This window comes from Protopterus annectens, chromosome 15.part0 (genome assembly GCF_019279795.1).
Source record: "Protopterus annectens isolate FY-2018-M chromosome 15.part0, PAN1.0, whole genome shotgun sequence".
Taxonomy (NCBI): Eukaryota; Metazoa; Chordata; order Ceratodontiformes; family Protopteridae; genus Protopterus; species Protopterus annectens.
The window spans coordinates 696,909,595-696,923,522 of NC_056749.1; the positions used below are offsets into that span (position 1 = coordinate 696,909,595).

At 38.6% G+C, this 13,928-nt stretch overlaps 1 protein-coding gene across 2 annotated transcripts in view; it reads left to right on the forward strand.

Annotated features, from left to right (window-relative positions):
• The window catches only part of LOC122790015 (mitochondrial poly(A) polymerase), an 894,403-nt gene extending 881,989 nt beyond the window's left edge, over window positions 1-12,414 (forward strand). For both annotated transcript variants that reach the window (XM_044057550.1, XM_044057551.1), the window contains one exon: window positions 8,110-12,414. In XM_044057550.1, coding sequence (XP_043913485.1) covers window positions 8,110-8,484 — 375 coding nt within the window. In that variant the 3' untranslated portion in view covers window positions 8,485-12,414. The remainder of the gene's footprint in view (window positions 1-8,109) is intronic.
• Window positions 12,415-13,928: the final 1,514 nt, after the last annotated feature.

Consider the following 13,928-nt stretch of genomic DNA (forward strand, 5'->3'; position numbering starts at 1 on the left):
ACAGAGACTAATATTAATCAGTCTGTTAATCTCCCTGTTTTCTTCCCGAGTTTCCAAAACAAAGGTGAATACATATTGCACAAATTGGATGTGCACAGACAACTACGTTTTTACTTGCATAGGACTAAAGATTTTCGCAAGTCAGACCAGTTGTTTGTTTCTTATGCTAAGTCAGCTATGGGCAAACCGATTTCTAAGGTGACAGTGGCAAATTGGATCTCTCAATGTATTAGACAAGCATACATTTCAGCTGGGAAGCCAGCTCCGGTTGCCGTTCGGGTTCATTCTACTAGATCTGTGGCTACCTCAACAGCTTTTTGGTCTAGAGTTCCAGTAGATGATATTTGTTCAGCAGCTACCTGGTCTTCTTCCCACACGTTCATTTCTCATTACAAGCTGGACATGATCTCCAGAAGTAGGGCTTCCTTTGGCTCCGCGGTGCTTCGGAATATCCTTCCGTAGGGACCACCCAGGGCCTTTAGGTAAGCTGGGGACTCTGTCCCACAGGTTGCAGATCAAATGAAGTAACTACTTCAGATAAAGAAGTTATGTACTCACCATAACGTTCCATCTGAGTAGATACTTCATTTGTCTGCAACCGACCCCCCCCCTGCCATCCCCCGAACCTCGGTAATCTGTTGTCCTTTGGAGAATTTCTTCTCCGTCTTTAGCTTATAGGGCAAAATAACCAATCTGAGGTAATGTGGTTGGTAATAAGGGATTATGGGTAGGGGGGAGGAGCTAGGAGCTCGGATCTTGAAGCTTGGAAAGCTGCCGGTTCGGATCAGAGGTCGGATCCAACTCCCACAGGTTGCAGACAAATGAAGTATCTACTCAGATGGAACGTTATGGTGAGTACATAACTTCCTTTTCTTACCTGATAATATCTTGTTGTCCATTATAACACAACACATCACATGTATCCTTTACATGCGAGTTATTTCTGCTGTCAAAAGGTTTCAAAAAGAAATCCAGAAACTGCAACATTGTTTTGAAAAGAATCTGAACCTGAGACTGTTGGTTATCCATGTGGACACAACCAACTTATATGATCTTTGAAGACGGAGTAAAAAATAGCATCTTGAAGTTGTGTGCAGTATCTTCTTCTTTCAGCTTTTTCCCTGTTAGGGGTCGCCACAGTGGATCACCTGTCAGTTCATGATTGGCAGTGGAGTTTTACAGTGTCGAGTTGCCAGCCCGGCGCCCAACCTTCCACAGAAGGCACACACATGCACAAACTCACACCTAGGGCCAATTTAGAGTGCCCAATCCACCTACAGCATGTCTTTGGGATGTGGGAGGAAATCGGAGCACCCGGAGGAAACCCACACAACCACAGGGAGGACATGCAGACTCTGCACAGAAGGCACCCCAGCCGAGAATTGAACCAGATAACCTCTTGCTGTGAGGCGGTAACGCTAACCACTGCACCACCTGAGCTATGTAAATTATGGTCTTCATTTTTATTTAAAAGAAAAAAATAACCTTTCTGTAACAGTTTTACTAACTCAGTACTGTGTTTTGTGATCCGATTCTTGTTCAACATTTCATATTGTGTTGTGTCATTTCACACTGTTTAAGATATTCTCAGCTTCTAAGTCTGGCTCTTAATATGTTCTTTCTGATCCTTTTGGATCTGCCTACCAAGGCCTTAGAGGCGATTAATATTTTGACACCGATAGAAAGCAGATTGGTTTTCATTTTTCACGGAGCAGTACAGTTAGCTTGCAGGTAACCTTGACTTTCCTGACCTCTTGCAACATCAGAAGAGTTTCTTGCCCCTGTGTTCAGGTAGTCATACTTGGTCTTTCACAAAGACGGGATATTCCTCAAGATGAGCACAGATTTCTTTTTAAGGGTGGTTTAGTATTATTCCTGAATAGCCTACTTATCTCTGTCATCTTCACAAAGGTAGAAACCAGAAGAAAAGGTGTCCTTCACAATCTGGATGTGCACTGAAGTCTCGAGTGTTACCTAAAGCAAGTATGTACGTTGAACATTGTTCATTTGGTTTTTCCTTTGCACTAGGGAGGGAATCATTCATGGTTACCATGCAGATGATTTCCAGTTAGAGTGCCAGCTACATTGTCTGTTGCCCATAGGCTGATGTATTGACTTGCTAATGCTATTACAAAGCTCACTTAACTACAGGAGTGGCTATCCTGTACTTTCTTCAAGAAAATCTCCAATACAGAAACTTCTGGTTAACCACTGATGAACACCTTCACCAAGCATTATTCAAGAAGAGGCACATAAAAGGATAAGGAAGTTGTGCACCATTTGAAATATTACTTAAAAATTTGGCTACTTGAGAGCTTTGTGTAGTCCTGAGATTTCTTCCACCCTTGTGGTTGCTGCTTGGTATTCATTGTAATTATGGTCCCTTCACGAGGGGCTTAGCAGTGTTAGATTTTTTTTTTTGCTGTTTGATCTAAGACAGGGGTGTCCGACTGTTTTTAGTTCTGGGGTCACTTACCGTACCTGGACAGGTTTGGAAAGCCACATTACGATATTGAAGCTGTATCTAGTTTTTATACACTCCACAGCTAGTGGTGCATCTCAGTCATGGAACAAAAAACAAACACTGCTGGTTTCAAAATCCCTTCTGTATTCTTGCCAGACTGAAAACAAGCTTACAACTTGAGACATTTACAAATAGTATCCTTGCTACCGCATCACAAATGTAATGGTGCAAGTGCACATATTAGTTTTAGAAGTGTTATAACTGTGCAAATCCAGGGAAAATTTTACCAAAAAGTATACAACAAATGTCAAAAATGAGAATAAAAAGCTGTTGAGATTTAGACATGCAAGACCGCATTTAATGGGATATCTAACCTTCCTTTTTTTTGTACAAGTATCCCATGTCTGCAGAAACTGTTAAAGTGAAAATGCGAAATGTATCTGCCAGAATTGCATTTGTGATAACAGATGTCACATTCTTCATTCTGGACAAGTGCTGCTTACAACAGAACATGCTGCCAAAAAGTCCAATAAACATCCAGGATAATTTTTGAAAATGAATATGCTGTTTCATGGCATTTGCTATGATACTTGGATGTATTTATGCAGAAACAACTGTCCAAGACTCCATTGTAATTTGGTCTGGTGACTGTAACTGAATTAAGATGGGGTCTGCTAGGATCCCAGAAGTCAGAGTTGTAGATGCATTGAGATGCATCTTAGATTTTTTTTACTAACTTTTTGCTTTATGGCCTGAACAAAAAATTATGAGTAAGGAAATATAGTCAGTCTTTCTGTGAATAGTGCCTGCCGTCCTAGTCCCCCAAAAAGACAGTTATCTTCTGTGCCCCACTCTGGTGTTAGACTTGGATGAAAAGTAGAAGAACAAATGGCCAGAGGCATATATTATACTGCTGAGTGTCTGGGAGAAAAAAACAACTCACTTGGATAAAATCCAAAAAGAGAAGAGGACTTCACGTACAAGGAATGAACAACCAAAAACTCAGAGGGAGAACCAGGTCTGTTATATGGCTACACTGCTCAGTGCAACACTCTTGACTGTGGTCAGTTGCTGTCAAACACATCCTGGCCAGACCGCCACAGACAGCTACGTATTGAGTGATATACTGATACTTGACTGTTACAGAACGTGGAAAAAATGTGCATACTACTACTGCAAAGCCAGAGTAATAAATACTTATTTTAAACAAATGACAACAGTGTCTGTCACTTAGACAACTGCTGCAGCCCTAAAACCAACAATTAAAGCCAACTTTATTGACTGATATAACCCAGATATCAGAATGTAATAAAATAAAAATAGCAATAATTTATACATATGAAGGAATGAACAACCAAAAACTCAAGTGGGAGAACCAGGTCTGTTATATGGCCACACTGCTCAGTGCAACACTCTTGACTATGGTCAGTTGCTGTCAAACACATCCTGGCCAGACCGCCACAGACAGCTACGTATTGAGTGATATACTGATACTTGACTGTTACAGAACGTGGAAAAAATGTGCATACTACTACTGCAAAGCCAGAGTAATAAATACTTATTTTAAACAAATGACAACAGTGTCTGTCACTTAGACAACTGCTGCAGCCCTAAAACCAACAATTAAAGCCAACTTTATTGACTGATATAACCCAGATATCAGAATGTAATAAAATAAAAATAGCAATAATTTATTTTACCTCCTATAAACAGATGTGACCCTCAATTATATCCACATTGATCTCTTCAGCAGTTTAACCATTAATGCACAAGCAGTGAATGACACCATTTCCCCACCAATCCTTTCAGCAGTTTGTCCATGTATGCACAAGCATTAAATGACCCCATTGGTCCTTTCAGCAGTTTGTCCATGTATGCACAAGCATTTCACTGATATCAAAATTAAACATTTTTCCCAACAGCTCCTTCAGTAGTATGTCCATGTCTGCCATGTTTGCACAAACAGCAAACTGAAACATTTCCCCCATTGATCTCTTCACTGGTTTGTTCATGTATGCATAAGTACGTTATTGACATCAAAATGAAGCATTTCCCCCAGTGATCCCTTTAGTAGTTTGTCCATGTGTGCACAAGCACTTAAATGACAGCAAAATGAAGCATTTGCACCAACGATCCCCCCAACACACGCACACAGCCCTTTCAGTCAACATCCACACTGTCAACTATAACCAAGCACACATCATAAACTCTCACACAGTTAATCCTTTTTTCTCACAGGAATGCATCAGTCTTACAGACCAAAGTCACACACCAACATTGCAGCCATGTAGACACAAAAGTACTCAATTGCTCATCTTTCTAACCTCATTCACACAAGCACTCATCACTCCTGCAGACATTACCCACATGCAAGCATGCTCACACACAAACACACACACACACACACACACACAAAAAAAACTTACCTTTAGGTTTAACTGCTGTCTTGAATCTGCATTATATACCAGTGCAGCTTACATGTGGGCTTAAAGACGACATCTGATTAACTGGTCCTGCTTAAAGTGAGAGGACCAGATAACCTCAAAAAAAAATGCATCCACCCCCTGCAGTGAGGCTTTTGCAGGCCACAGAAAAAGCATTGATGGGCTGGATTGTGGCTTGTGAGTCGCTCAGACAGCCATGATCAAACTGCCCATATTGGTCTGTAATACTCTCCATCTATCCCCACTTTGGATGGCTGTGTCTTCTTCCAGCTTTGGTTCCTGGAGTTCCTGTAATTCAGGTAAGTATATATTTACTGTATATATTTACTACTTGTTTAATAATCTAAATGTCAGATCATCATTGCTATAGTAAAAAGAAATATAATACTGTAAGTGGCAAGTAATGGTAATAAAATATGGTTACAGTGATTTCATAGGGATATGTTAATACACAAGTTAGCAGGACTAGTTCTGATGGAATAGAGACTCGATACTGGAAGAAAATGGGAAGATGTTCAGCAGCAGAAACAGCAGCCATTATATTGCATTGAGTAATAAGAAATGATGGGTTCTGGTAGCATTGAGGTAATGTGGACCCCAGACCAGTAGGTATGACTTTAGCTGCCTAATCCTGTTTTACCGGAACCCTAAAAATGATTAGAAATACTTTATTTTATTTTGTCAGTCAGTGGAGACTGATTCTGTTATTATGCTTAATTTGGCCTTTTTTTTGTCCTATAGTAACACCCTAGAACAGCTAATGTGATAAATGTGGAGAATGTCAAAGGCTTACTTTGTTTTTTCCACCTTTTTGAAACAATAGTAAAACAATATTCATTTACTGATATTTCAAAACTAAGTATGTTACCTTAGTACATCAGCTGAAAATGGACAATTCCATTCCTGATAGGTTTGAAAGTACTGTATTATCCTATCAGCTATACTTCTGTTTGATGGCTTATGTAAGGAATTGTAAAAAAAAAATACTTGACCTTAAATCTAAGCCTAGGAAAGTGAAGGAAAATGTTCAAGATGCAATACCCTATTCATATTCATGTGCTGAGAGATATTCGACCTTTTCGTGCAAATGATGGTAGAAAAATAAAATAAAAAAAAATCTGCTCATAAGAACTCTTAAATGGTATTTCCACACGTTCATATTATAGTCAGCCTCGTTCGAATAATGGTATTGCACTAAATGTGATCATTTTCTTAGCAGGCATCCCAATTATCCCCTAACCTTTTATTTAATTCACTTCCTTGTCATGGCACCTCACTGGAAATCATAAAAAGTTATAACCCCCCAATCTAAATCTTAAGATAGCAGTTAAGAAACTGATGAACCATGAACAGTCAGATTTGACAAAATGGAAATGCACTGTACAGCTGCTTTGTATTTCAGAGCATTTTGCAGCTAAATATAATCAATGTTTGTCTAGTTAGCAAAACAGATGGAGAATTTCAGTGTAATGTTTAATGGAGATGGATTTTGAAGGAATGAAATAATCACCTATGGGCCTTTTTTGTATTTAGAAGTCATGTTTAATTTTGTGAAAATAGTTGCATGAACAGCTTACACAATACTTAAACTGAAATTTTTTATGATCCCCAAGGTATATAGATTAGCAGTATTAGCTTTGAGATTGTCAGCCGTGGTGGTGCAGCGGTTAGCGTTGTCACCTCACAGCAAGAGGCTGTCCGGTTCGACTCTCAGCTGGAGCACCTTCTGTGGGGAGTCTGCATATCCTCCTTGTGATCGACTAAACTTTAAAAAGACATGCAGGTAGGTGCGTGAGTGTGTGTGTGTCCCTTCTCTGAAGGTTGAGTGCTGGCTGGCAACTCGACACCGTAAAATCTTCTGTCAATCATAAGCAGACCAGTGATCTGCTGTGGCGACCCCTAGCCAGGAAAAGCTGAAAGACTATTAGCTTTGAGATTGATTCTTGTAAGTGATCCCCATCTTTTCCACAAGGGTACTCAGAAAAATAAAAGAAGTTTTTTTTTTCCTTGGGTTACCTGCATGTCTACATTCTAGATACTTGGTAAACTGTAAGCTGTGTTATTAGTCTTAATGTAGTGGAAATATGATAGTTGCAAATAAATGTGTAAAGTGTATTCGGATTATTTTATGGAATAGAAAAGCATATTATCAGTTTTATAATGTGATGAGATTAGTTTTTCTTTGCCTTGCTTTCTTATTTGTGTGAATTACGTCAAACAACTGTTTTAGGAAAGAAAACATTCTCATAAAAAGGGTAATATAAAAAAAGAGAGAGATTTTAGCAATCTTGTTAATAAATTTCCATTTCATTTCATGACATTCTAATGGTTTGGTTTGTGTATATGCTTAGAACAGTGGCACTGAGCAGTCAGTTTATTCCAGATGCAGTGAATGCTACAGTGGGCCATGGGGAAAGAACATGTGGTTCCAACAAGTGTAGGTAGTGTGTGTTTTTTTTTTATTTCTTTACTAGGTGTTGAGCAGTAGAATGACTTTGTGAGTACACTGGGTAGGAACCATTTCAGATGTTTTAGATGATATGCAGACCACTTAGTATTTGCGTATCAGTGCTCCATTGAAGTTCATTTGTAATTACTTCTTCATATGCACTGTACTTCTCACGTCCTTCTCATGTACTGAGTTTATATGCCACTGTTGCAGAGAGCTGTTGTAACTCTCCACAAGGACCTTGAAAACACAGGTGTTTTGTTTCCTCAGAGTAATCCGTGGAGTAGGATTTTTTTTGTTATAATAAAACTTGATGGGAACATAGTTCATGAGATGAAACCCCACTTGTCAACCAACTGTGATTAAAGTATGATGAAATAGTGTGCGTCTTCTCTTAAGCATTTTAGCAGAGCGTTATTGCATTGAGCTGCTGGCAAACAACTTCTTATGGCCTTGGTTTGATACCCGCTGTTTCCAGTTGTTAGCTGTAAGTCAGTTAACCATATTGTGCTCCATGCTCAGCCAAAAAAGGAATGCATGTTTATCGGGCTAACAGATGAGTAAAACTTATAAATATATTTTCTGAAACTTTCCAAGTGTCTTTTAAGTTTTTTACTGTTCATATGTAAATTGTTGTAGGCAGGCTTTCAGAATGGCAAAAATATGCTTCATATGCCATGCTATGCAGCTGTTATGTAAGTAATAATATGCCATTATTGAATGGAGTATTTCTTTTTTTTTATTGTTCGTAGGGAAAGGAGCAAAATAAACCAGAATCTTCACCATTGCATATTCAGAACCCATTTGAACAGGAGCTTAATATTAGCAAGAATGTTAATCAATCTCAGCTCGAGAGGTTTGTGAATCTTGCCAGAGACAGTGCCTGGATGTTACAGCAGGATACCGTTTGTAGTCCATCACGGTCAGAATCACATCCCTGGGGACTGGCAGCACTGCTTCTTTCTTCAGCATTACAAAGTGGCAGTAAGGGCAAAAGACGAAAACAGAGAGAGCCTGCAAGTGAAAGAATCAAATTCTTGTTGGAGTCCTTAAAAACAAAGCAAACAAACAAAAGTGACTTAAATTTATCACACAGCAATGGAAAGAATTCTGCTACAGAGTCATGATCACAACCAATGTTTATAAACTTATTTTAAGGAAAACTGCTTCAGAATCCTGACTTTATTGTACACTGTTAAATACTGTAGTTCTGAACTTGCAGATGTCAGACCTGATTTAATTGACGCTGTAAAAAGCTGTTGTGACAGCACACCTGGCTTAATGGTTGCAAAACGTGTTGTCTGCTTTTGACTGCATGTCAGAGAGCAGTATCAGAAAATTAGTTTACTGAAAGGAAAGGAGGCTGAGGTCTTCATTGTTGTCTACAAGTTATATTTCTGGAAAGAATAAATGGTTTTGTAACCGATCAAGGAAATGTTCTCTCACTTGATCCTCTGTAGTCTTCATAGTAGGACAACAGTACTGCAGTGAGAATATCATCCTTGTGAGGCAAGCAGAGGTACCAGCAAACTTCTTTTTCTGTTGCAGAGCTGGTTTGTACTTCAGTATTCTGAAAGTCCTGCCTAATTCATTGTCAACATGCAATGCCTTTTCCCCACTAAGTTCCCATTAGCTTAGTCAACATTTTTGTGACATCACACACACTACCAAGATTATCCTTATGTGATAACCTTGACAGATATAAATGGGCACAGTAATACTGCTAATGGTAGACTCCCAACAATTGGTACCCTTCCTGGCTGGAATATCTTCACTGAACTGTGCATTAAAGCCATTTTATATGGGACCTTCCATGTGATTAACAGCACCTACAGGCCAGAGGAGCAGGATCATTAAAATGAGGCTTTACTGTAGCAGCCATGTTTGCTTGCTTTGCTTAGGAGATGCATTTGTAATGAATTTGTTTTTAAAATATCTGCCTAATTTAAAAATGAAAACAGTCCTTTTATACCTCCTTATGTACTATTCCATCCGTTTGACTTCTCATGTCCATTCCTAAGCTTAACGTGCAAATGGAAAGCTTAACTATAGCAAGGTCAGTGCAATTCCTGCTAAGAAACATCAAGTCTCTTGATAGTTTTGTAAATTTAGGTACTTTCCTCCTCATTGTGTGTTTAAGCCATTGATTTTTATATGTGATATTTTTTATATTTTTTTTATCTTGCAGCCAGATTTTATGAAAGAAAAATGCAAAGTGCAACACTGGTAAACAAAGGCCTGTAACACCCCATCCCCCAAGAAAAGCAGCGGGTTGACAACTGAAACAAAACTAACAGCTGAACAAACTTGTATACTGTTGTATACTCTAAGCAAAAGGAAACAAATGCATTGTCTAAGATGCAGTCATTTGAGATTAATTTTGCACCTAACAGAGTCCTCAAAATTAACTGCATTTAATAAATTCGTAAAACTTTAAGCTCCTCTGTTTTGATGCTGCTGTTAAATGGGAATCATAATATCTCTCCTTCTCATATATGTATGTCTAGTGTATTTGAAGACAACTGAGATAGCATGTTTTCCCTTGACCTCTTGCACTCAGCATAACATTGATATTCAAGCATGATTGGCGTGTGACCAACTTTAAGATGTATGTTAATATGGTTAAGGGGTAGTGTTGGTTGTTGGAAATGATCAGTATAGTGCTATATGATCTTGAAAATTTGCCTTAATATAGGCTTTGGTCTTACTTTAAGGAAGACTTTTGCAGAAGTGTAGCAGTTGGAAGGAATCCTAAGCAGTCCTGTTCAACTAATCCAAGGATGGTAGACTGCTACGATCTGATCCTCTGCAGAGTTGCTATACCAAAACCTGCCCTGCTTTTAGACGGGGCATGTAGCGTGTAGCATTTTGACAGTATGTAAATGTATTTCTAGCTTTCTGAACAATAACATTCGTAAAATAAGCAGGGACAGCAATAGCTGTAGCAGAATATGCCTTAATAGTTTGTGTCACAGTAGCTTATCTTCTAAGCAAGATGGAGTTTGGATTGATTAAAAAAAAATCAAGTTGCTTGGGTCAGTCAGAGTTATATTTTTCTGGTAAAAATATCTCTCTTCATATTTACCTAAAAAGGTGTATAAGAAAATGATCATGAGTCTTGTACCCCCGTTAACATTAAAAGTAGCTTCTGGTTAGAACAGGAGCTGAGGTGGTATCACTGGATCAATGAAACTGAAGCAGTTTAATTGGCATTTAAGATACAGCTACACTGGTATGTCATGTGGGGACAAAACAGATACTGGTTACAGCTTCTGCATCGTAGTTTTCAAGTGTGATGTGACAATGCATAGTTTTGGTTGATGACACAGACAAAAAATCATTTTAATAATTTTAATTCACATCCAGAAATGCCTTGCTGCATTTATGAGGTTAATGGTAAAGTTAATCATGTTTTTATGCATTTACATTTTTTCTTGCCAAACAATTAAATATTCCTAAGTATTAAGGTGCTTGCCATGTCTGTGCTGCAGAGCATCTTTATTGCTGTACAGGATATGAGGAACAACTGTGTGGTAAATGCTTCAGGTTCTCTCTTTTAGTATGGTAATATCTAGAGGAGTGATAATTTCAGCCCTGATTTTTGGTGTTTCTACAAACGAGCTTCAAGGGAGGATAACAGTGTGGAGGCTCCATATAGTCAAGCCAAGTTGAACTTTATAGTGCCACTATTTCAGAATGTTTGTAAAGACTTTGCTAATGAGTAAGGGCTTCATTTGAAGTCTTTGAGAGAGATTTAGAGAGAATTAACCTACTTGTTGACACTTTAAATATAACTGTATAGCGTAAAAGGACATTGAGGCCCGGCGGACTGAAATTAAGGACCTTTGTGGCTCTTTGCATGTGTCTGTATTCTGAGAGTGACAGTTTAGAGAAAATATGCCTCATAGAAGTAACTTGCATATTACTGGGGTGCCTAATGGGCTTTGAAGGTCTGGAGCTATGAAATACTAGCCTCCCCCTCCTGATGTTTGAATAATACTGGGGTTATTGTACAGGAAGGGACATACCAAATGCAAAGTACAAATACAGCCCTGAGAAGGGATGGTAGAAGCATGTAAAGGCACATCCTTTTTCAATGCCATTGTTTTCTGGATAAGCATGTTAAATCAAGTGAGCAGCCACAAGCTCTTACACTGTGTAGCAGCTTGTGCTGATTAGAATCCGATTGATCTTTTGGTTCATTTCAGACAAAAAGAACATTTATTCCTGCAGTTAGAAGGTCTCAGGAGCTGGCTTTTCAAATTCAGTCTCCGCTCCCGTATTGCTGAGACCTTCAAAACATAATAATACCAACAGAAGTACTTTTTGGATGCAGCAACTGTAAGAATGACAAATAGTAAGAAGGGGGAAATCTGAGGGAGCTGGAACTGTACCATCATTTGCAAGGTTTAGGCACTGTACCCTGCCCATCAGTTCCATTCAGAGGAAACCGAGAACAGGGAGTACTCTGCAATAGGGATCTCAAGCACAGATGACCACAGCGCCACATGAGGAATGGTATACTTATCTGCGGGTGGATGCTAGACAGAAATACATCCCATTTGTGAAAGACACTGAAAATTATGATTGCAAAATTGCAAATAGTCGCAAAAGTATACTAAGATTTAGACTAGTGTACAGTGGACAATCCCCCTTTCTCCATGATGCAGTGATGTTGGAGTTAGTATGTTTGTAGCAGGGGTATGTTGTTTTAAGTGTTGCCAGTTTCATCTTTTGGTAACCATTTGTAGTAGTTGCAGCCATGGTTACCTTCAGCATCTGTTACAAGCCCCAAGACCATATGCCATTACAAGAGAATTTTAACTTCAGTTTGTTATCTGTAAGAAAGTGTGTTGGAAAATGATCACTTTTCATTGACAAATAAATGGTGCCTTTCGTTTTCATGATATAAAAGCAAAATGTGTTTAGAATTGTATGTATTGCACATTTGTCCCATATGAGAAAAAGTAAAAATGTGCATTTTTACTATGAAAGGATTCTAAAAAAAAAATTGCATTAGGGAGGCTGTGAAATTAAAGTAACAATTTGAAAGCAGAGTTATGTTTCTGTAAGTATGTAAGACAGAATATATCAGTGAGTGAATTGTTTCTTCAGGACCTTTCCAGTGATGTATGATAAGACAGGGTAACCTACTGCCTTTTTGTGATATTACACAATCATCAAAAATTAGCATATTGTTAATGTGCAGAACCATCCATATTTGATTGAAACCAAATGGCAAAATTGTGTACCTAAATACTGCGTATAAGATGACATTTGTTTTCTTGTAAGTTACAAACTGTTTGACGGTATTATTATAGATAGAAAAGTATAAAAATGCATGTGTCAATCATTAGATCACTGTTGCAGTAGCCTAAGTATAGGGGTCATACAGCCAGGGATCTGACTAGCTGGTCACCTTCCAAAGCTTTTGGGACAACTTCCATGCTCCCTAGCCACCGCTTTACAGCTTTAGGAGAGAAGAATAAAATCAGGGGCTAGGATGCCAAAACTTCAGAGCTCTCTGGCCTCAGAAGAGGGAGACTAGATCCATACCAAACAGGAACAGTAATAATAAAAAATCCCACACTCTAGCTTAAAAGTAACAAAAAAGATGGGGATGGAGGTGTGTTGCAGCTACTGCAGCAATTATCTATTTCAGCATGTACTGTTGTGGGAAGTTTTATATGTTCATAACCATTTGAAAAACAGTATTTATTATCAAGCCCTGTACCTCCCATACTGCTGTCTTTGCTGAGAAGTACCTGCCATATCCTTTCAAAGTGCAGATGCCACCTTGCTTCCTAATACATAGCTTACTTTTCATGATATATTAGTGACGATGGTAGAACAGTGCTGACATTAATACAATGTACCTGAAATGCGTGCTTTTCTTGCTGTTTTTTTCTACTCAAGATTTAGCATCATTTGTTTGAGATATTAGTGACAGTGTTAGAACAGTGTTAATATTAATATAGTGTGCCTGAAATGTGTGCTTTTCCTACTGTGTTGTTTCTGCACAAGTGGGTTTAGCACCATTTGTTTTAACACCCATTACTTGCATAAGACCCCCTACCTTGACAGTATCGCACTGTACTGGTATAGTTTGTACTCCGGCCTTCAGCTCCTCACACCTTTCTCTCACAATGTACCTGACCTCTCTAGATGAGCTTTCCTCAGATCTTAAGTAAAAAGCAAAAACACAAGACTGCCACCAAAGGTTTAGAACTCACTTGTCCTGCACAAAACAGATCCAGAATGAAAAGCAAAACACCAGGACTTGGAGATGGCTGTATAATCCAGTATAAAAATCTTTACTCAGCACAAGCACTTTCGTGGGTAACCCCACTTCTTCAGATGTCTAATACTTTTTAAAAACAACTCTTGGTTTAAATATTCTCTAGTTTAGTTAATGGCGTGTACCTTGTAGAATGTTGCTTTAAATTGAAAGTGCTTATTCACACCAGAACAATGTACTGGTTGGTTTTAATCATGTGTCTCAAGAGGATATTTAAACCAAGAGCTGTTTTTAAAAAGTATTAGACATCTGAAGAAGTGGGGTTACCCACGA